The sequence below is a fragment of the Rhinoderma darwinii genome, chromosome 3 (assembly GCF_050947455.1).
Source record: "Rhinoderma darwinii isolate aRhiDar2 chromosome 3, aRhiDar2.hap1, whole genome shotgun sequence".
Taxonomy (NCBI): Eukaryota; Metazoa; Chordata; class Amphibia; order Anura; family Rhinodermatidae; genus Rhinoderma; species Rhinoderma darwinii.
The window spans coordinates 312,313,148-312,337,815 of NC_134689.1; the positions used below are offsets into that span (position 1 = coordinate 312,313,148).

The 24,668-nt window shown below is 44.0% G+C and overlaps 1 protein-coding gene across 1 annotated transcript in view; it reads left to right on the forward strand.

Moving 5' to 3' along the window:
• The first annotated feature begins 23,760 nt into the window (after positions 1-23,760).
• ST8SIA2 (ST8 alpha-N-acetyl-neuraminide alpha-2,8-sialyltransferase 2) overlaps positions 23,761-24,668 on the forward strand; it is a 254,661-nt gene continuing 253,753 nt past the window's right edge. The window contains exon 1 of the mRNA XM_075858218.1: positions 23,761-24,195. Within this exon, the coding sequence (XP_075714333.1) occupies positions 24,098-24,195 (98 nt within the window). The 5' untranslated portion in view covers positions 23,761-24,097. The remainder of the gene's footprint in view (positions 24,196-24,668) is intronic.

The window sequence follows — 24,668 nt, forward strand, 5'->3', positions numbered from 1 at the left end:
TAAATAAATGAACGTACACAATAAAGATATTACAAATGCACACCAGTGTACCAATAACATATATAAAACGTTAATGGTGGTTTCTGGAAGCTCTATGGCCTTTCTCAAGATGATGTCATGATCTTTATAGTGCAACAATTTTGCCAGTACAGTCTGCGATGAGGCCCCCCACTGGGAGAAGTCATGTTGGGACTCTATGAGCCCGCTCAACAGCACCGTGTCAGCATCTTTTTGCTAAATACAGTCTGTAACCACTTCTCCAAATAGTTAGTAGGATTAGGGTGCTCAACTTTTCCGGGGACCCCCACAGACAAAAATTATTCCGGCGTAGTCAGTTAATCAGATTGTCCGCTTTGGCAGCCAATGCAGATATAGATTGCTCATGTCGTCTGACAGCTCTCACCACCTGGGGCAACTTGGTCTACTAGATCACTAATCTGTTCTTGGTACATTTGGACACTCCCGGTATCCCAGGTCTCAGAAATACATGTTCTCTTTAAGAGACCCCAGTTGCACGGTTAAGGGGAAGATAGCAGTATTACAGTGACTGCCACAAAAATATCTTAAAGAGTGGGCTCTTGTTGCTTTGTGAGCAGGACAGAAGGGGCAGGTATAATGGGCTGCGGTGTGATGTGCTTACCAAAGAAATTGGGCAGGGATCGCCACCATTTTCCACCACCTGTAGCTCTCCAAGATCACTCGCCACACACTCAACATTCAGCCTCTTCCAGAACTGTTGCACTGTCAGCATACGCCATCTCCTTATCGGGGGGACGACTGGCATATTTCTCCTGCCGAGCTGCAATGTCTCCGGCCCAATCAGCAGCTTGCGTGACTCGTGCAGCTGCACATGGAGTTCCGGCGCCATCTTATTCCTTCCCCTCTCCGCTGCTAAGAACTTTGTTGTTTTTGCGAGTCATGTCGCATAGGCAACACAGCTGGTCACCAGAACATTCTCTAGCATTTATGCTTCAAGTATAATGTACTTTTGTGCAGATACCACAGTTCAGACACAGGATAATAGGCAGGAGCAAAGCGGGAGTCATTACATGGCCAGCCAGGCCACACCCCAGGGTTGCATTTCTAGCTTGCACGTTGCATATGGGCTGCACTGTAGACATTACTAAAGTAGTAATAAAAAAAAGTCACAGGAGACACAGGGTAACTAACACACTAAGTGCCCGTTCACATCAAGGTTCAAGTTCCGTTCATCGGTTCAGTTCAACCCTTCCGTTGGAAACCGAACGGAAACTATAGCTTATATGATGCCTAGCGGCTCAGATCAACGTATATAATGTGGATGTGCGGTCCATGTCTAATTTCTCACAATACTGAAACCATCGCTTCCGTTTGCATTACCGTTGATTTCAGTAGAAATGCTTTAATTTTAGTGTGTTTCAGTTTGTTTGAGTTCCGTAAAGTTTCACTTTTTTCATGAAAACAATAACACAGTCGACAGCACTGTTGTTTCCGTGAAAAAAATGGAAACTTTACGGAACAGAAACAAACGAAAACATACTGAAACATAAGCATTACCATTTAAATCAATTGTAATGCAAATGGAAGCGATAGTTTTTGTTCGACTTTCTGTTCATCGGTTCCTCTGACGGAAATGTTGAATGGAACCGATTAACTGAACCAGAACACTGATGTGAACAGGAGTGAAACCGACAGAAATTAAGACAAGATAGAAAAAGAGGGAGGGAAGAGCATGAAACTATTTGTCTATACGCAGGTAGGTGACTGGTTAACCAGATGTTCCATCTCTTCAAAATGGCTAACTATGGTTAAAACATTCTTTCCCAAAATACAGTAGGAAGAGCAGCTCTAAAGCACAAACTTCTGCTGTGGCAAGTGAAATACTGTGCAGACTAAGAAAACATAATAATAATAATAATAATAATTAATAATAATCTTTATTTATATAGCGCCAACATATTACGCAGCACTTTACAATTTAGAGGGAACATGAAACAAACAATATCAGACATTACATAGTGACACAGTTAATTTACAATTCAAACCTGAGGAGTGAGGACCCTGCTCGCAAGAGCTTACAATCTATGAGGAAATAAAGGAGACACAAAGTGTAACAGTGTTTGTTCTGTACAATAGTCCAGCCATTTTTATACACATGGGTGGTAACAAAGCTGCATGAGCCGGTCACCAGCCAGTATCCGTGTATGACGGACATGAAGAGGAGTGTGAGGGAATCTTATTCTGATGACTAATCTAAAAGGGGGCCATGGAAAGGAGTCAGATTAGGGAATGTTATATGCCTGTCTAAATAGATGTGTTTTCAGGGTACGTTTAAAACTGAGGATATTGGGAATTAATCTGATTGTCTGGGGTAGCGCATTCCAGAGGACTGGTGCAGCACGAGAAAAATCTTGGAGACGGGAGTGGGAGGTTCGGATTATGGAGGACTTTAATCTAAGGTCGTTGGCAGAACGTAGAGCCCGAGTAGGCTGGTGGACAGAGATGAGGGAGGAGATGTAAGGAGGTGCAGCACTGTGGAGAGCTTTGTGGGTGAGAGTAATAAGTATGAATTATATTCTGAAGGGGATGGGCAACCAGTGCAGTGACTGGCACAGTTTAGAGGCGTTGATGTAGCGGTTGGTCATAAATATGAGCCTGGCTGCTGCATTGAGGATAGATTGGAGAGGGGAGAGTTTGATGAGGGGAAGACCGACTAGTAGTGAGTTACAGTAGTCAAGACGAGAGTGAATCAGAGCAACAATGAGAGTTTTGCCGGTTTCCTCCATAAGAAAAGAGCGGATTCTGGAGATATTTTTGAGGTGAAAATGACAGGAGCGTGAAAGTGACTGAATGTGAGGAGTAAAGGAAAGATCTGAGTCAAAAATACCCCAGAGACAGCGGGCGTGCTGCTTAGGAGTTATGATAGTGCCACACACAGAGATGGAGACATCGGGTTTAGGGAGGTTAGTAGATGGTGGGAACACAAGGAGCTCAGTTTTAGAAAGATTCAGTTTTAGATAGAGAGAGGACATGATGTTAGAGACAGCGGACAGACAATCACTGGTGTTCTGTATTAGAGCGCGCGTGATGTCATGGGAAGAGGCATATAATTGGGTGTCATCAGCGTAGAGATGGTACTGGAAGCCAAATCTGCTGATGGTTTGTCCAATAGGAGCTGTGTAGAGAGAAAAGAGAAGCAGACCTAGGACTGATCCCTGAGGAACCCCAACAAAAAGGGGAAGAAGAGAAGAAGTGGAACCAGCAAATGACACACTGAACGAGCGGTCAGAGAGATAGGAAGAAAACCAAGAGAGAGCACCGTCCTTGAGGCCAATAGAGTGGAGCATCTTAAGTAGGAGTTTGTGGTCTACAGTGTCAAAGGCAGCAGAGAGATCCAGAAGAATTAGTAGAGAATAATTGCCGTTAGATTTAGCCGCCAAGAGATCATTTGAGACTTTAGTAACGGCAGTTTCTGTGGAGTGTAGAGTGCGGAAACCAGATTGTAAGGGGTCTAGAATGGAGTTAGCAGAGAAATAGCGGATAAGGCGAGAGTAGACCAAGCGTTCCAGGAGTTTGGAGATGAAGGGCAGATTAGAGACTGGTCGGTAGTTAGCAGCGCTGGATGGGTCAAGAGTTGTTTTTTTCAGTAATGGGTTTATAATGGCATGTTTAAAAGAGGACGGAAAGATACCAGAGGAAAGAGAGAGGTTAAAGGGAACCCGTCACCAGCATTTCACCTATTGAACTTTACTTATCCCTTACTGGCCGCTGCTATCAAAATTTCATTGCCGTTATCCCCTCTCCTAAACTCCTCCTCCGACTGTAAATAACGGTCTGTAAACATATTGCGCATTTTATCGAAATAAATCGGTGTCCCGTTGTACGCTCACCCCTGATAGAGGACATCAATGCAGAAGTGCGGCATTTTGTGTGCTGGGGGAAGGCGAGGAGCTGTCAATCAAAAGTAAAGAGGCGGGGTAAACTCGGAAAGACTTGAGAATGAAGATATGACTCTTTTCAAACAAAGATTTGACTCTTTTATGCTCATTTGCATATGGTGTGGGAACACTCAAAAACTGAATACTAAAGCTACAGAGGCGACTAAGAAGACAATTTTAGGTTAAATAGAAATTATATTTCACCCACTACCCCCTGGTATTGCTGGTTTAATCAGTAAAATGCTGTTGACAGGTTCCCTTTAAATATTTTAGTTAGGTGACCAGTCACAGCTGGGGAGAGGGACTGGAGGAGGTGTGATGGGATAGGATCACTTGGACAGGTAGTAGGACGAGAAGAAGAGAGGAGCCTAGAGACTTCTTCTTCTGCTATTGGGTCAAATGCTGAGGGTGAAGAAGAGGGAGTGCGGGAGGAAGGGGGTCGATGTTACTAGGAGACTGGGAGATAATATCATGGCGGATGTTGTCAATTTTAACTTTAAAATAAGTGGCCAGGTCTTCAGCTCTGAGATCTGTGATTGGCGTCTGCACTTTAGGACTAAGGAGGGAGTGAAAAGTATTGAAGAGGCGTTTTGGATTATTAGATAGTTGGGAGATGAGAGAGGTGAAAGAGACTTGTTTAGCTCGGTGAAGGGCAGAGTTGTAAGTTCTTAGCATAAATTTGTAATGGAGGAAATCTGCATCCAAATGTGATTTTCTCCACAGTCGTTCGGCACATCTCCAGCACCGCTGAAGAAAGCGGGATTGAGGAGTGTGCCAGGGTTGTCGTCATCTTTGTCGAGTGGTTCGGAGTGTAGGGGGGGATGCGTCATCCAATGCATTCTTGAGAGTGTTATTGTAAAGTTTGGCAGCCAGATTGGGACAGGAGAGGGAAGAGATAGGGGACAATGAGGACTGTAGACTGTCTATGAGTTTCTGAGTGTTAATGTCATGTAGATTTCTGTATGTCTGATATGTAGGGATGACCTGAGAAGGCAGAAAATCTTTGATAGTAAAGGAGAGAAGGTTGTGGTCAGAAAGCGGGAGAGGAGAGTTAATAATGTCAGAAACTGAGCAGAGACGGACGAAGACCAGGTCAAGTGAATGCCCGTCATCATGTATAGGAGAGTTAGTAAGTTGTCACAGACCTAGGGACAAGGTTAAAGATAGAAACTGTGAGGCAGATGGAGAGATTGGGTTATCAATGGGGATGTTGAAGTCACCCATGATGAGAGTAAGGCTGGATTCACACGACCATGTTACGTCCGTAATTGACGGAACGTATTTCGGCCGGAAGTCCCGGACCGAACATAGTGCAGGGAGCCGGGCTCCTAGCATCATAGTTATGTACGATGCTAGGAGTCCCTGCCTCGCTGCAGGACAACTGTCCCGTACTGAAAACATGATTACAGTACGGGACAGTTGTCCTGCAGCGAGGCAGGGACTCCTAGTATCGTACATAACTATGATGCTAGGAGCCCGGCTCCCTGCACTGTGTTCGGTCCGGGATTAGCGGCCGAAATACGTTCCGTCCATTACGGACGTAACATGGTTGTGTGAATCCAGCCTAGGTGTTTCAGAGGATAGAAATTGTGGAAGCCAGGCAGCAAAATGATCCAGGAATTGGCAGGGTGAGGCAGGGGGGCGGTAGACAACTGCCACTCGGAGGGAAAAAGGGTGAAAGAGTCTGAGGGTGTGGACTTCAAAAGAGGGAAATGTGAGTGAGGGGACCGGGGGAATGACCTGGAAAGTGCAGTGTGGGGAAAGAAGTATTCCTACTCCTCCACCGTGCCTGTTCTCAGGTCTGGGGCATGAGAGAACTGGAGACCACCATAAGATAGAGCAGCAGGGGAAGCAGTGTCAGACAGGTGTAGCCATGTTTCTGTAAGAGCCAGGAGGTTGAGAGAGTTAGAAAGGAATAAGTCATGAATAAGGCCCCATGCACACGACCGTGCCCGCAATCACGGCCCGCGATTGAGGGCACGGCCGGCCGCTGACTGACAGCCGCATTTTCGGGCCGTGCTCCCATACAAAGTATGGGAGCACGGCCCGCAAAATGCGAAAAACGGACATGTTCCATAATTCTCTGAACATTTCCACGGCACTGACACCCTTCCGTAGTGCTACGGAAAGGTGTCAGTGTTCAATGAAAGTGAATGGCTCCGTTTTTGCGGACCGCAATTGCGGTCCGCAAAAACGGAGGTTTTTTGCTGTCGTGTGCATGGGGCCTTAAGGTGAGTTTGTTGCACACGGACCGAGAATTCCAGAGGGCACAGTTAAAAGAGACAGGAGAAGACGTACAAGGAATGGTAAGAAGATGTGCAAGGTTTCTATGTGTGGCAGGTAAGTGGTTGAGCTTGGCAGAAGAAAAGGGAGGACCAGGGTTGGAGAGATGTCCCCTGCAGCTAGTAGCAGGAGAATTGAGAGAGACCGCAGATGGTTCTGTGATATATGAGAGGTTTTTTTATGTTGGGCAGTGGGATGAGATGGGTTAAGTTGACTTAGGAAAGTGAATAGTGCATGGGAGCTGTACATGGGCGAGGCAAGGAGAGAGGGACTGATGTGGAATATTTTTTGCCATGGCCTAAATGGGCGATAGGATTGTAAACAAAGAGCAGCTATAAGGGCAGATTCAGACAAACGTTGCGTTTTTGCGCGCGCAAAAAACGCGGCGTTTTGCGCGCGCAAAAACCACTTGACAGCTGCGTGTGTCATCCGTGTATGATGCGCGGCTGCGTGATTTTCGCGCAGCCGCCATCATAGAGATGAGGCTAGTCGACGCCCGTCACTGTCCAAGGTGCTGAAAGAGCTAACTGATCGGCAGTAACTCTTTCAGCACCCTCGACAGTGAATGCCGAACACAATATCGAGAAACCTGTTAAAAAAAAAGAAAAAGTTCGTACTTACCGAGAACTTCCCTCCCGGCCGTTGCCTTGGTGACGCGTCCTTGGTGACGCGCCTCTCTTGACATCGGGCCCCACCTCCCTGGATGACGCGGCAGTCCATGTGACCGCTGCAGCCTGTGCTTGGCCTGTGATTGGCTGGAGCTGTCACTTGGACTGAATTGTCATCCCGGGAGGTCAGACTGGAGGAAGAAGCTGGGAGTTATCGGTAAGTCAGAACTTCATTTTTTTTTTACAGGTTCATGTATATTGGGATCGGAAGTCACTGTCCATGGTGCTGAAACAGTTTAACTCTTTCAGCATCCTGGACAGTGACTATCTCCTGACGTCGCGTACCGGAAATTTTTTTGCCAGGTTCGGCCAAAACGAGTTCGGCCGAACCCGGTGAAGTTCGGTTCGGTTGTCCGGGTTCGCTCATCTCAAAGACACTCCATTTGGATGTTTGGAAACAGAAAAGCACGTGGTGCTTTTCTGTTTACATTCATCCTTTTGACAGCTGGTGCGCTGTTTCAGTCGGTTCGCACGGAAGTGCTTCCCTGCGACCTGCGTGGTTTTCACGCACCCATTGACTTCAATGGGTGCGTGATGAGCGAAATACGCGGAGATATTAAGCATGTCGCGCTTTTTGCGCAGCTGACAAACGCTGCGCAAAAAGCACGGACTGTCTGTACTGCCCCATAGACTTGTATTGGTCTGTGCGTGGCGCGTGAAAACCACGCGGCCCGCACGGACCCAATACACGCTCGTGTGAATCCCCCCTAATGGTGAGCGCGGTAGTGAACATGTTTGTTTGTATTCAGATAGAATATGGAATCTAATAATTAGAGTGTGTGCTGGTTTGTTTCGCTTTGCAGCTTTCCTGTTAGGGTGGGTTCACACATGGCGGAATTCCACTTAAATTCCGCTGCGGACACTCCGCAGCGTTAATCCGCAGCGGAGCCGTTTCTCCATTGACTTTCACTTTAATTTAGCAGTGTTCGTTTACACGATGCGTACAATTCCGCTGCGGAGCATAGGCTGCGGAGCGGAATTTGGTGTCCGCAGCATGCTCTGTCTGTTGCGGAGCAGTGGCGGACTCATGGCGGAATTTCTCCATTGACTTCAATGGAGATTCTAAGTTCCGCAATGAAGTCCGCAGCTGTCATGCACATGTCATGTGTGCTGCGGATGCGTCTTGCTTTTTTAACTTGACATTTCTTCATTCTGGCTGGACCTAGGTATTTCTAGGTCTACAGCCAGACTGAGGAAGTCAATGGGGCTCCCGTAATGACGGGAGCGTTGCTAGGAGACGTCTGTAAATAGTCACTGTCCAGGGTGCTGAAAGAGTTAAGCGATCGGCAGTAACTGTTTCTGCACCCGGGACAGTGACTACCGATCCCAATATACATGTATCTGTAAAAAAACATATAAGTTCATACTTACCGAGAACTCCCTTCGTCTGTCTCCAGTCCGGCCTCCCAGGATGACGTTTCAGTGTAAGTGACGGCTGCAGCCAATCACAGGCCAAGCACAGGCTGCAGCGGTCACATGGACTGGCGCGTCATCCAGGGAGGTCGGGCTGGATGCCGAAAGAGGGACGCGTCACCAAGACAACGGCCGGTAAGTATGAAAATCGTTTACTTTCACTAGGGAAAGTGCTGTCCCTTCTCTCTATCCTGCACTGATAGGGAGAAGGGAAGCACTTTTCCCGCAGTCTGCAGCAGCTAGTCCGCATCAATGTACTGCACATTTTGTGCAGATCCGCTGCAGAATCTGCAACGCAGATTCTGTGCGGCATCGATGCGGACAGTTGCGGAGGAATTCCGCCATGTGTGGTCATGCCCTTACTGACCCTGTCTAACTGCCATGTATAACTGCCAGGACACTTTGACAGTATGACACTTTGACAGTATGACACTTTGACAGAGATGACTTCTGCATTCGTGCCCTGCACGAGTGCCTTCCCCATATGCTACATCTAAATTTATAGGGAGTAGATGCTCAGATCTAGGCCTAATTAAGCTCGTTCAGCTATTAATCAAATCAGCTAGACACAAGAGGTGAAAAGCTATGCAGAGATAAACAAATAAACTAGCTGGTCTGGATGATCATAAAACTTAACGACCATCAAACACTTTGACAAAAGTTAGAGATAACATTAGACTATATAGGAAGACAGGAAAGCAGAGTACCATAAAATAAAAGTTTCAGCTTTTTGAAATGCAGGTACAGCAGGGATGTAGTACATGCAGGAATTAAATGGATTATATACCATAAAATAAAAGTTTCATTCATGAACACATGTATTTATTGTATAAGTGGACATGCACTTCAACACATATGCTGCTAGCTACAGTATATGTCTATGTATTAGACATGTTTACTTAGTAGGATATAATTAGCTGTGTTCTGAGAGAGGAAAGTCAATATTAATTTATTAGTAAGTTATTTTATTAATTACTTTGTTTAATATTGTTCCCATAATTCTGCGGTGTGTAGACTAATAGAGCACGTACTGTGAATATTATATTATAGTTAAAATTGCTTAATCCAGCACAAAACAAGCTCAGTGGATTATGAGGCTAATAAAATCACATACATTTTTGCTGCAAACAGGCTGTAATTTTCTCAACAGAATGCTGGGGCATAATTTAAGACAATGGGGCAAATTTATTAATACAGTCCTAAAGTTAGACGGGGTAAAACTAAACCAGACTGCACGAAATTGAAAATAATGGTGCACGCTGTATGAAAAGTTTGGTGCATCTTGCTAGACATTTTAGAATTTTTTTTCCCTAAGTTTTGCATGCATCACAAATAAATCAGGCACATTTTATGACTACACTTTGCTACGCACCCTTTTTTAGACTATTTGCCAAACTGTCTAATTGATTATTCTTATAACAGAAAAACTGTCACAAAACCTGAAAATCACATTGATTACAATATGGGTGGGGAGACAAAATTAATTTTTCCTGTATTGCGTGAAATCTGGACACAAAACTATTGGTATGATAAGACCACTACACATTAATGACATTGAAATAATAATGCTATTGTATACTATATGGGCATGACCAAACGTGGCGTATTTCTTCCGCCACTGTCCGCATCAATGCGGCACATAATCTGCGTTGCAGATTCTGTTGCGGCTTTACCTAAAATGGGCATTAAATTGTTGCGGACTAGCCGTTGCGTATTGAGGTGAAAGTACTTCCCTTCTCTCTATCAGTGCAGGATAGAAAGAAGGGACAGCCCTTTCCCTAGTAAAAGTAAATTAAATTCATACTTACCCGGCCGTTGCCTTGGTGACACGTCCCTCTCTTGACATCCAGCGCAACCTCCATGGATGACGCGGCAGTCCATGTGACCGCTGCAGCCTGTGATTGGCTGCAGCCATCACTTGGACTGAAACGTCATCCCAGGAGGCCGGACTGGAGGAAGAAGCAGGGAGTTCTCGGTAAGTAGGAGCTTCTATTTTTTTTACAGGTTGATGTATATTGTGATCGGAAGTCACTGTCCAGGGTGCTGAAATAGTTAGGCTGGGTTCACACGACCTATTTACAGGCGTAAACGAGGCCTGAAAACACGGCTCAAATACGTCGGCAAACATCTGCCCATTCATTTCAATGGGTTTGCCGACGTACTGTGCCGACGACCTGTAGTTTTATGCGTCGCTGTCAAAAGACGGCGCGTAAAATAACAGCCTCGTCAAAGAAGTGCAGGACACTTCTTGGGACGTAATTTGAGCCGTTTTTCATTGACCCCAACATAGATGTGAACAAAGCCTTACATCTACTACATTATCTGTAATCAGAATTATCACTGTGTTATCTGTGGTGTTACATAGGACTGCATGTGGCATCTACTAAATTATCTACACTGTGTTCCAAATTATTATGCACATTGGATTTAAGTGTCATAAACATTTAATTATTCATTTTTCAATTAAACTCATGGATGGTATTGTGTCTTAGGGCTCTTTGGATCATTGTAATCAATCTCAGACACCTGTGATAATTAGTTTGCCAGGTGTGCCCAATCAAAGGAAAACTACTTAAGAAGGACGTTCCACATTATTAAGCAGGCCACAGATTTCAAGCAATATGGGAAAGAAAAGGGATCTCTCTGCTGCCGAAAAGCATGAAATAGTGCAATACCTTGGACAAGGTATGAAAACATTGGATATTTCAAGAAAACTTAAGCGTGATCATCGTACTGTGAAAAGATTTGTGGCTGATTCAGAGCACAGACCGGTTCGTTCAGATAAAGGCATAATGAGGAAGGTTTCTGCCAGAAAAATTAATAGGATTAGGAGAGCAGCTGCTAAAATGCCATTGCAAGCAGCAAACAGGTATTTGAAGCCGCTGGTGCCTCTGGAGTCCTGCGAACCTCAAGGTGTAGGATCGTCCAGAGGTTTGCAAGTGTGCATAAAGCTATTATTCGGCCACCCCTAAACAATGCTCACAAGCAGAAACGGTTGCAGTGGGTTCAGAAATACATGAAGACTAATTTTCAAACCGTGTTGTTTACTGATGAGTGCTGTGCAACCCTGGATGGTCCAGATGGATGGAGTAGTGGATGGTTGGTGAATGGCCACCATGTCCCAACAAGGCTGCGACGTGAGCAAGGAGGTGGCGGAGTCATGTTTTGGGCTGGAATCATGGGGAGAGCGCTGCTAGGCCCCGTTAGGGTCCCTGACGGTGTGAAAATGACCTCTGCAAAGTACTTAGAGTTTATGACTGACCACTTTCTTCCGTGGTACAAAAAGAAGAACCGTGCCTTTCGTAGCAAAATTATCTTCATGCATGACAATGCACCATGTCATGCTGCAAAGAATACCTCTGTGTCATTGGCTGCTATGGGCATAAAAGGAGAGAAACTCATGGTGTGGCCCCCATGTTCCCCTGACCTCAACCCTATTGAGAACCTTTGGAGCATCCTCAAGCAAAATATCTATGAGGATGGGAGGCAGTTCACATCAAAACAGAAGCTCTGGGGTCCTATGTTAACATGTAACTTGGCCGGCTAAGTTTTTTTTTATTGAAAGAGCTTTTGATTTCTGTAAATATGACCTCCTGATGCTGCAAATTCAACAAATTACCATTTTAGTTCTCTTTACAAGCTTTAAAATGTTTTGATCTCTGTTGTGCATAATAATTTGAAACAGTGCATTTTGAGTTTTTTACTTCTAAAAAAAAATCTGTTATCATTAGGAGATTTGTTCAATAAAATTCACATTATACTCCAACAGTTGATGGCTTGAAGATTATACTGACTGTCATTTGCATCGACTATTTAGGAAAATCAGCGAAAAATAACATTTGCATAATAATTTGGAACGCGATGTATGGGTATGTGCCTGAATGTGTTTTTGTGCTTGTATATATGTGCCTTTTATATATTTGTATCTGTTCCTGTCAGTGTATTTATGTGTGTGTGTCTGTGTGTCTATATATTTACCTGTAATGACGGGGGTAATGAAACAGACAAGTGAGCCCTAATCTACCCGCCACTCAGTCCCTGCCTACTTGCAACGACCCGCCCTAGGCGACGGGGTACAACTGGGTGACAGTCCCTACGCTCAATATGTGCACGACAGACAAACAGACAAGGGTACACAGAAGCAAGGGAAAAGGGGCAGTTGCCCACGGCAACACCGAGAGCAACAAGAGTGGTGAACGAGCCGAGTCAAACCAGGAGTGTACGAGGTGCCAAACGCAGAGCAGGAGAGTAGTGAACAAGCCGAGTCAAACCAGGAGTGTACGAGGTACCAAACGCATAGCAGGAGAGTAGTCAGTAAGCCAGGATCAATATGTGCGTGTCTATATATGTGGTTAATTTTTGGTTTGTCGAGGGCAGCAATAGAGAACCTGATTTTAGGTTCTCACCTTACATTACTGCAAATATTTTGACTTAAAAATAAAATGTACCTGTTCTGTACTTGTCAAAAGAATCGCACTTTTCAGATGTAGTTGCTGTATGCTTCATGCATTTTCTGCTTGGCAGTCTCCAGAAATGCCAAATGCCCCAATCCTTCTGTTACAGTCTTACTTTTAATATCAGAATCCCAGTTTTCTGATCCTTATCTTATGCTATGGCTGAATAGTACCTTCCGACAGCAATATTCTACTTATTCACTGTTGCTCTCACTGAGGCTCGTCTCAATTTTCCCTTTGCTGGTGACAAAGGTGCTTTTTGTGGATTTGCGTTATTAATTGTTGACTTTTATAGTTCCTTTTGCCTGAATTTGGAAGGATTGTGACTGGATTTAAGGGTCTTGTGGCCTGCTTTGGTGGGTTTATGGCCTGCTTTGTGGGAGTTGAGGCACTAGGGGAGAGAACACTTGGCAGACTAGACACCTGGTGTCTGTAAAAGTGTCTGGCTCTGGGTCTGTGGACAAGATAGTGTCTGGGTCTGTGTGGGCATCTGGCTCCTGAAAGTCAGTGTCAAAATATGGCAGTATTCTCCAATGCAGATTGTGTGTACTGAATGGCTTTGTTATATGTACACTGTATACCATTAGTTGCACACTTTATGTCCCTGTTAGTTTCACATTGTATAACCCCGTTGTTTGCATGCTGAATTGTTCTGTTAGCAGCCCTCTGTATGACACTGTAACTTGTGCACTATATGGCGCAATTATTTGTGAACTGTATGACAATATTAGGCTCTGTTCCGCGTTTGGGTCCCGTTTTGACGTTTCATCTGAGCTTTCCGTCAGAACGGGACCCTGAACAGACACAAACTGACACGAACGGAAACCTGAGGTTTCCGTTTTCATCATGATTGATTTCAATGGTGGCGGATCCGGTGCCCATGGTGTTCCTTTGTCTCTGTTGTGCACCGGATCCATAATTTTGCCAGAAGCAATAGCGTAGTCGTGTCAGTTTGTGTCTGTTCAGGGTCCCATTCTGACGGAAAGCTCTGGCGGAACGTCAGAACGGGACCCCAATGCAGATGTGAACAGAGCCTTAGTTGTACTCTGTATGAATATTTAAAAAAAGCATATGTCACAACTACCTGGAGACTATTTACCTACTTATGCTGGTGTGCATACATGCATGGTTTGCTAATTGTATTATTGCTTTGGGATCTACTGTATTTGGGAACAGAGGAAATAGTGGTTTTGTCAAAATGATTGATATAACCATGAAGTTCCCCCTTTCTTTCTCAAACACCTGCAGCAGTAGATGAGATAATGTAGTCTAAACCTAAAGAACACAAAACAACGTTTCTGAAACTCTCTGACAAGGATTTTTTTTTCCTGCAGCAGCTGGGATGTGTTTACAAATGTATGGTACATACAGGGGCACCAAAAAGGGAGGGTAAGCTGCAATCGGCTGGTCCCTGGCTAGACTGGTGTGTGGAGTCTAAGGCCGGGTTCCCACAGGTCATATACACTGCATAAACACTGCACAGCATACCCAACCTGGAACCCGTAGCACCATCCGTCCGTTTTTTTCAGACAGAATTTCCGCTGCAAATAGCAGCACTTGAAAAAAAACAAAAATGATCACGCTTACCCCCCTCCCTCTTCTCTGCACGTAGTCCAGCCTTCCTGGATGATGTAGCAGGTCATGTGACGCTGCAGCCTGTGATTGACTGCAGCGGTCACATGGGATGAAATGTCATCCCTGGAGGCCGGTCTGCAAGAAGCAGGGAGTTCTGGGTAAGTATGATTTTATTTTTGTCCGGAGTTGTGATTTTTGTGGCGTAATCGCTGCGATTCCGCCGCAAAAGTTGCAACACTTGGCTTTCTGTTGCGTGTTTAGCATCCCCATTGAATTCAATGGGGAAAACCCGCAACGGAAAATCAACAAGAACGGTTTATTTCCGCAGTGTGGGCATGAGATTTTCTTAATCTCATCCATTTTGCTGCAACTGTAAATGCTGCGCAGCTTCCACACAAAATTCAGTTGTGGAATTCTGCAGCGTTTATGCCACGTGGGAACCCAGCCTTAGGCATGTCCCGATTCTTCACTCTTTACACCTGCAAGTAGGCATAAACTTTCCCGGTCGGATTCTCAGGTCGTGGTCCCCAGCATATTCACTGAACTTGTAGCAAAGTCAGCAATGCAATCGCGGGGTGCCAATGGGTTTCCATGGCAGCCGGTGGGCCTAATAAAGGCCCCCAAGTCTGCCATCAGTAACTGCCTATTAGTAAAAATAAATAGTCAAAATAAAATAAAACCACTTTTTTCCATAAAAAGTGTTTTTTTATTCAGTAAAAGTGTAAAACCAAATAAATGACACATACAGTACAGTATATGGTATCATCGCAAAAAAACAAGAGCAAAATTTCTTTTTTTTTTTTCCACTTATACCCAAAAAATAAATCATATAAAAGTTAATTAATAAGTCCCATGTACCCCAAAATAGTACCAATGAAAACTACACTGCAAAAAACAAGTCCTCATATGGCTACATCAACAGAAAACTAAAAAAGTTACTTGAACTGCGGCGATGCAAAAATAAACCTTTCGTTTTTAAAATGGGTTTTTATTATGCAAATGTAGCAAAATCTGTATATCTGCAATCATACCGACAAATAAAATAAAGGTAAGATATTATTTATGTCGTATAGTGAACGGCGTAAATTTAAACCACGAAAACCAATGCTGGAGTAGCTGTTTTTCGTTTTTTTTCAATTTCCTCCCAAAGAAGGTTAATAACAATTAATCAATATACTATGTGCACTCAAAAATAGTGCAATTGAAAAAGACACCTCGTTCCGCAAAAAAAAGAATATACTCATATAGCTATGTTAACGAAAAAATAAAAAAGTAAAGACTCTTAAAAATGCAACGATGAAAAAACCTGTCCACAGGATAGGTCATCCGTATATGATCGATGGAGGTCCGACACCCGGACCCCGCACCGATCAGCTGCCTCCGAGAGCCGGAAGCAAATCAGGGGTCAGTGTCGGAAGCAGAAGGCTCCGGTCACAGTATAGCGGCCGTGATGGGTTACTTGAGCTCCTCTCTTATTAGCTTTAATAGGGGAAGAGCTGCAGTACTGCAGCATGGCGACTATACTGTGACCGGAGCCTTCTGCTCCCGGCAATGACCACTGCATAGCTTCCAGCGCTCGAAAACAGCCTGAACAACTAATCGGAGCGGGGTCCAGGTGTCGGACCCCCACCGATCATACACTCCTCAACATTGAAATTGCAACACCAGGAAGTGCAAGCCGTAATGTTATGTAAATCGAGGAAGTAGCAGGTGGTGCTATGATTTACAAATGATTAAGTTTCAAACACCTAGCTCCAATCTGTGGCATGGGGGAGGGGCATAAAAGCCAGATTGAAAGCAGAATTTTAGTCAAATGAAACTTAAAAAATCAGATGAAGTGGTGAGGGATGATTGTGCGATGCCTCCTGTTTGTCGACGTGTCAGTTATCGCCACTTGTCGCGAACTGAGCGGGACAGAATCCTAGCACTAAGAGATCTTGATTTTTCACTCTGGCAGATCACTACGCGCCTAGGCCGAGATGTCAGCAATGTTCAACATTGCGTGTCCAAGGTTGAGAGCACAGCAACAAACGGGAATGACAGCAAGAGTTGTTCAGAGGTGAACCTCTGTACGGATGGATCATCTGATTGGAAGAATGGCGCGTAGTGATCCATTCTGTACTGCAAGTGAAAGTGGACGTCACATCCCAAGCCTAGGTCGGCAACCAGTGTCGACACAAACCATCAGAAGGTGTTTGCACAACATTGGGCTACGAGCCACACGCCCAGCTACAGGCGTTCCATGGACCACACGCCACTGCTCTCAAAGGCCATCATGGTGCACAGCAAGACAGCAATGGAGGCTGGAAAGGAGGTCTATCCTCTTCAGCGATGAGTCCCGCTTTTGACTCGGATGCAATGACAGCTGGATATTGGTCTGGAGACATACTGGTCCTACTCCCAGGATTATGGTGTGGGGTGGCCTAATGTACAGTAGCCAGACCCCTCTAGTCTTTATTTTAGGTACACTTAACAGCTCGGCGTTACATTGATTTGGACGTGGCACCAGTGGTACGGCTATTTCTCCAAAGTGTCCCAAAAGCCGTTTTTCAACAGGACAAGCTAGGCCGCATGTTCATGCTACTGTGAGCAGCCTGCGTTGCCTAAACGTGCTACCGTGGCCTGTAGCATCTCCGGACTTGTCTCCCATCGAGAACTTCTGGGATGTCATTCGTCGGCAATTGCAAATTTTGATGATTTGCTTGCCCAAGTGCATTCAGTGTGGCATAACATTCCTCAGACAAACATTAACCCCTTAAGGACCGAGCCCAGTTTGGGCCTTAATGCTCAGAGCCCATTTTTGTGTAAATTTATGCGGTAATAACTCTGGAATGCTTATACCCATCCAAGCGATTCTGAGATTGTTTTCTCGTGACATATTGGAATTTATGTTAGTGGTAAAGTGTGGTCGATATGTTCTGTGTTTATTTGAGAAAAATAGCAAAATTTAGAGAAAATTCTGAAAAAATTGCATTTTTTCTGAATTTAAATGTATCTGCTTGTAAGACAGATAGTAATACCACATAAAATAGTTTCTAGTTCACATTTCCCGTATGTCTTCTTTATGTTGGCAACATTCTTTTATTTTTCTAGGACGTTAGAAGGCTTAGAACATAAGGAGCAATTTCTCATATTTTGAGGAAAATTTCAAAAGCCTCTTTTTTTTTAGGTACCAATTCAGTTCTGAAGTTGTTTTGAGCATCTTCTATATTAGAAACCCCCATAAAACAGCCAATTTTATAAACTAGACCACTCAAAGTATTCAAAACAGCATTTAGAAAGTTTCTTAACCCTTTAGGCATTTCATGTGAATTTAAAACTAGGGTAAAGGTGAAATTTACAAATTAATTTTATTTGTCAGAAAATCCTTTTTATTCAATTTAAAAAAAAAAATGTAAAACAGAAGGTCTTACCAGAGAAACTCAAATTGTATTTCCCAGACTGCAGTTTTTAGAAATATCCCACATGTGGCCCTAGTGTGGTAATCGACTGAGGCACAGGCCTCAGAAGCAGAGGAGCACCATGTCCGCTTTGAAGAGGTCTTGTGGTGCCAAAACAGTGGAAACCCACCAAAAATGACCCTATTTGGCAAACTACACCCCTCAAGGAATTTATCGAGGGGTATAGTGAGCATTTAGGCTGGGTTCACACGACCATGTTACGTCCGCAAAGTACGGAACGTATTTCGGCCGGAAGACCAGGACCGAACACAGTGCAGGGAGCCGGGCTCCTAGCATCATAGTGATGTACGATGCTAGGAGTCCCTGCCTCGCTGCAGGACAACTGTCCCGTACTGTAATCATGATTACAGTACGGGACAGTAGTTCCACGCAGAGGCAGGGACTCCTAGCGTCGTACATCACTATGATGCTAGGAGCCCGGCCCCCTGCAGTGTGTTCGGTCCGGGTCTTCCGGCCGAAATACGTTCCGTACATTACGGACGTAACATGGTCGTGTGAACCCAGCCTAAGACTCCACAGGTTTGTTTTTTTGCTGCATTTTCTGGAATTAGGCTGTGCAATTGAAAGTCAAATTTTTCCGACTAAAGGTAAAGGAGAAAAAGCACCCCAACATTTGTAAAGCAATTTCTCCCAATTACGGAAATACCCCATTTGTGGTCATAAACTGCAGGTTGGACAAACGGCAGGGCTCAGGAAGGCATTAGTGCTATTTGGCATGTAGATTTTGCTGGATTGGTTTCTGGGCGCCATCGCATTTGCAGAGCTTCTGAGGTACCAGTACAGGGGAAACCTCTTAAAAGTGACCTCACTTTGGAAACTATACCCCTTCAGGAATTCATTGCTGTTTTCATGGGGTGCATGCGACTTTTTAATCAGTTTTTATTCTATTTTTTTAAGAGCCATGGTGACTAAAAAACAGCAATTCTACTATTGTTTTTTACTCCTTTTTTTTACAGCGTTCACCGTGCGCTATAAATGACATATTCAATTTACTGTGCGTGGCGATATGATTATGGTGATACCAGATGTTTATAGTTTTTTTTATGTCTTATGGCGTTTGCACAATAAAATACTTTTTTATATAAAATCATTTACTTTTTGTATTGCCATGTTCTAAGAGCCAAAACTTTTTTATTTTTCCATCAAGAAAGCCGTGTGAGGCATTGTTTTTTGCATAACGAACTATAGTTTTGATTAGTACCATTTTAGGGCATATGCAACTTTTTGATCTCTTTTTATTCCATTTTTTGGGAGGTGAAGTGACCAAAAAATTGTGATTCTGGTATGGTTTATTATTTTCTTTTATGGTGTTTATTCGCGGCATAAACAGCTAAATACCTTTGTAGTTTAGGCCGTTACGGATGCAGCGATACCAATTATGTATAGTTTATTATTAAAAAAAATACATAAATATATAAATAAAGGACTGCTACAGGAAAAAGGGGAGATTTTTACATTTTAATTTCAAACTTTTTTATTTTTGGACAACTTTTTTTTAACTTTTTTACTTTGTCCCACTAGAGGACTTGGGTGCAGGGGCCCCTGATCGCAATACTAATACACTGCACTACATGCATAGTGCAGTGTATTAGAGCTGTCAGCTAGTCGCTGAAAGCAAGCATAGTGGGCCCTGACCACATTGATAGGATGCCAAGGTGTGTAAGTGCATGTATTTCTTTGTGAGGCGCTTATACTCGATGCTGAATAAATCAAGATGTTTGGAATATTTTGTTTCCTTTTTTTGAATCATTTGCATATCCTTAACATGTCTATCGATCCTGTGATTTCCACAATTCCAAAACTTTTCCTTCTTGGTGTTGCAATTTCAATGTTGAGGAGTGTAACAATCCCCTTGTTCCTCCGTACTGCTGGACCACAATGAGGAAGACTGAATGGAGCGATGGTCATGCATGCGCCCTACTGCTCCATTCAATGTCTATGGGGCTGACGGAAACAGCTCGGCTATGCATAGGTGATAAATATCCTTTGTCACCCCTTTAAGTAGGCAATCAGGTGTGACGTCAACTAGTGACCGGACGTGACCAGCGGATATGAGCCGGAAGCCTCGGCATTGCTGGAGTGGAAGTAGCAGAGGAGGAGATGTTGCATATCAACTAGATGCAGCAGTTGGCAGTTCGCCGGGATTAGTCACTGGAGCCAGGCGAGATGAGTAGACAACCTTCACCCCCATAAACCACCAGGTATAAAAAACTAGTCTAATCCACCATGGATATTATCATAAACCCCTAGACCACCATAGGAATATTTACCATTAACCTTTAAGCCACCTAAAACCAACAACATTCAGTATTAAATTTTAAAGTGATTGTCCAATTACAGGGATTAAAGGGTCTTGTTTCTCCATAAACTTTATTACTTTTCTCCATGGGCTGCACTTAGTTATGCAGCTCATCCACATTTACTTGAATTAGAATGATCTACAATATCAGATATCGATAGCCAGGGCCGGACTGTCCCAATGGGCCACTCTCCTCTTCCTCCCCAGCTGCACAGTGCATTCTCTTCACTATATGGGTATGACCACACAGGGCGGATGCACTGCATAAAAGCACACAGCGTATGCGCTCTTGTCACCGCAGGAAATTCTGTCTGAAAAACCGCACCAAATTGTCCACTGCGGAAACGCTGCGCTGAATTTTTTTTTTACACTAACGTAGCCATTTCAACGCATCCCTCCGCCATCCTGCAGCCCAGCCTCCCGGGATAACGTTTCATCCCAAGTGATTGGCTGCAGCAGTCACAAGGGATGAAACGTCATCCCAGGAGGCCTGCCTAGATCAAGAAACACAGAATTCTGGGTAAAGATAAGATTTTTTTCTTTTTCTGAGATTTCTGCAAAAAAAAACAACACCTGCTATTTGTTGCGGGTTTTACCTCCCCATTGAATTCCATGGGGAAAATCTGCAACAAATAAGCAGCGATTACGCAAATACAATTGACATGCTGCAGATTTAAAAAATGCACCGCAGGTTAATTTCTGAGCGTTTTTACCGCTCAGCATTTACGCAGCATGTTCAAATCTCATCCACTTTGCTGCTACTGTATTATGCTTGAGATTTTCTTTTTGTTGACGCTATGTGTGAACTTACCCTAATACAGGATCTCTTGGCACAAATCCAGCAGCAGATGAGGAAGACGCGCTGACTGGATTGTGTGTGTCATGGCCCTGGGTGTGGACCCACTGGGCCGTACCATGAGCGGGATAGCAGCTTGCTAAACAGTTATAATAAAATGTCTATAGTACAGAAAGGGTACCTGAGGCAATGTAGCGGTGGATTCAGGCTAAGATGAGGCTCTGACAGAAGACACCCGGCGGGGTGCGACACAATAGATGCAGTGGAGGCCACAACACGACTCCAACTCTTGAAGGCACAGAGGCACAGTAGCACGGGATACAGGGTACAGGCAGCAGGAACAGGTAACACTGGGAACTGGAAAACACTAGGAGACTATTTGCAAGGACAAACTTAAGGTAACACAACAACCCTCAGGCAAGGATCGAGAGGGCAGAACTCCTTTTATAGTTCAGAAGCATTCTGGGCAAATTGCAGCTATTCTGCAAATGTGCGCGTACTGGCCCTTTAAGGCCGTGAACTCGCGGGCGTGCGCGCCCTGTGGGAGACAGTGTCCGGACCGGGAAGTGAGTGCTGGCGTCTCCCAGGAGGGAGATGACGCCGGGAACTTGCTCGCACATAGCTGCGGCCGTCAGAGGGTAAGTCAGGACGATGGTCCGCGGCCATAGACGTTACAGTGTGTACCAAGATGTCTCACATAGGTGGAGTGGGCGGACTTACAATTATTAGGCTGTGAAAAGGGGTGCACAGCCTAATAGATGTACATTCAGTACACAATGAAATACAGTATTTAGTCAAGTACTTGAGACATATAATCAAACAAGACAAGGAGCCAGCACAGTACAACAGGATATAACATGAGTCAAAGTAACGATATAAGTTATTTGATATACTAAGCCATGAAGCTGAATATCTTAAGTATAACACTCAGAACATGGTAAGTTTAGAGAAGCCTTGTGTATATATTACCTTCAGATGCAGCTGAGCTGGGACATAAAAGAAACCCAGAAAGGACCGGTCACACACCACCGCTCCTGACGTGAAGGCCATTCCCTGACGTAGCTATGGCGAAAAGCGCGTCGGGAGCGTGGCGGTGGTGTGTGGCCGGTCCTGTCAGGGTTTCTTTTATGTCCCGGCTCAGCTGCATCTGCCTTGTTGCCTTGTTTGACTCTCTGATGTTTTGTATCTTGGATACAGTCCTAGAAGACATCAGAGAGTCTGACAGGGCTATCGGGGAACCTACAATTTCCAGCAAATTTATTTCAGGAAATTCACTCATCACTACATACTACCATGTGCAAATGCTATAGGAAAAAGGAGCAAATTATCTACTGTATATCACGAGTAAAACCTGTCCTATATCGACATGACCTGAAAGTCCGCTCAGCAAGGAAAAAGCTATTGCGCCGAAACCAACATAAAAAAGGCAGGTTACAGTTTGCAGATGTACATGAGGACAAAGATCTTACGTTTTGGGGAAATGTCCTCTGGTCTGATGAAACAAAGATGGAACTGTTTGGCCATAATGACCATCATTATGTATGGAAGAAAAAGGCATGCAAGTTAAAGAACCCATGAAGCATGGGAGTAGCAGCATCATGTTGTGGAGGTGCTTTGCTGCAGGAGGAACTTGTGCACTTCACAAAATAGATGGCATTATGAGGAAAAAAAATTATTTGGAGATATTGAAGTAACATCTCAAGACATAAGCCAGTAAGTTAAAGTTTGGGCGCAGATGGGTCTTCCAAAAGGACAATGAACCCAAGCATACTTGCAAAGTTGTGACAAAATGCCAATGGAGTGGCCATTACAAAGCCCTGACGTCAATCCCATAGATAATTTATGGGCAAAACTGAAAAAGCGTGTGCGAGTAAGGAGACTTACAAACCTGGCTCAGTTACACCACTTCTATTATTAGGAATGGGCCAAAAATACAGCAAATATTTGTGAGAAGCTTGTGGAAGGCGACTTGAAATGTTTCACTCAAGTTAGACAATTTAAAGGCAATGCTATTAAATACTAACCACGTGTATGTAAAGTTCTGAGTCCCTGGAAGTCTGATAAAAGTATATAAAAATAAATAAAAGCTGAAATAAATCATTGTCTGTAGTATTATTCTGACAGTTCCCATTTATGATATATAGTAGTAATCCTAACTGACCTATGAGAGGGAGTGTGCACTAGAATTAAATGTCCGGAGTTGTAGAAAATTGAGTTTTAATGAATGTTGCTAAGGTGTATCCAAACTTATGACTAATTTATTGATTTACTTATTTATTCATTGATTCATTTTAATACTCCAGTAGTGGGATGCCTGGGGGAGTACCAGTAAGGGAACCTTATATCTCTCTACCTTGATTTCGCTTTAAGGTACACACATTATCTGCTGCAAAACATCGAGAAGAAAGGACCTTCATGATGATTAATCAATCGATCAATAAATGTTTGTAGCGACTGTTTGTTTGATAGAACTTCTGTTTGATTAGAGTTGTGCTATTTTCCTCCAATGGAAACCAATGCAAATATTATTCAGCAACCACATAAATGTCACAGTTGTGAGCAATACCCATTGACCTCTACAAGATGTGATAGTGCAAGATAGTTCTTAAGTGGCTGCAAACTGCAATTATTTTTAACTGTTTTGTCACTGACACATTTATACATAGTCTGTCCCTAGCCTTTAGATATAGCATGTAGCAGAGGCAACGTGCTACTTGTGTGCTACTGAACCATTTATCTGTGCTGAGATGCTGTGTAACCCATTGCCTACCAATGCTTTCTGTGAAGCTTTATACATATAACATTAATCCATGCCCTCCCTAGTGTAAGGTAACTATGGCTTTCATATACTGCTCTCACCAGACACCTCTCCCTAGTCTCTTGCTGGGGACCATCCCCAGGTGAGGACCTCTTCTTTGTCACACTAACTTTAAGGAAAATAGAAGGGGGGACAGAGGGAGGATCTCTGTGTCAACCATTGGATGTCAGTACTTTGCATGGATCTCAGCTCCTTCTCAGTGTCTGAGAACAGCAGCATGTAGTCTGATGATAGGTGACAATGATCTGCCACCATCCCCACATCTACTCATCACAGGAGGAGGAATAAGCAGAGACCCTGCCTGTCTTGTTGTGCTTGCATTGAGCTGGGATTGACCAGGAGCAGTTGTGGAGCTGCTGGCACTGAGAGCTGTTTGGCATCATTTGCATTGGTAGCCTGGACCTGCAAGAGCTATGCATCCGGACTTCAGGAGCTGGGCACTGGCCACTGTCACCTTGTTGGTGGTCTTCCTCATCTTGGCGGATATATCTGAGCTGGAGGAGGAAATCGGGTAAATACATGTCTACCCCCTCACCTACAGCAGCAGGGAGTTCCTGATGATCTAGTTTTCTTTGTCTTCATACTTCAGCTTGGCTCTTGCTTAACTCTTATGTCATTCCATGCATTTCTTCTAATACAGACTAGTAGTTAACCCCATCATGTGTCATGTGCTGAACCGATGTATAGGAAAGCTATACCATGAGCTGTATTCATGTATTCTATCATTCACTACTTTTCAAGCCATTTTACATAGATGTCTGTACACTGACAGCTCCATCAGATTTCTATTCACTTATGTTTTCAGTTGTAATATAAACATAGATCATGTAAAGCATGACTTGGGAGTGAGTGAGATGAATTGCTTTTAATACAAATGTAATGTGGAAAGCACTGTGCTTAATGCAGGACCATGCCTTGGAGACCAGGCAGAGCTTCTAATGCAAAACAGTAGATGCTGGAAAACAATAGTTAGGATGCAAAGCT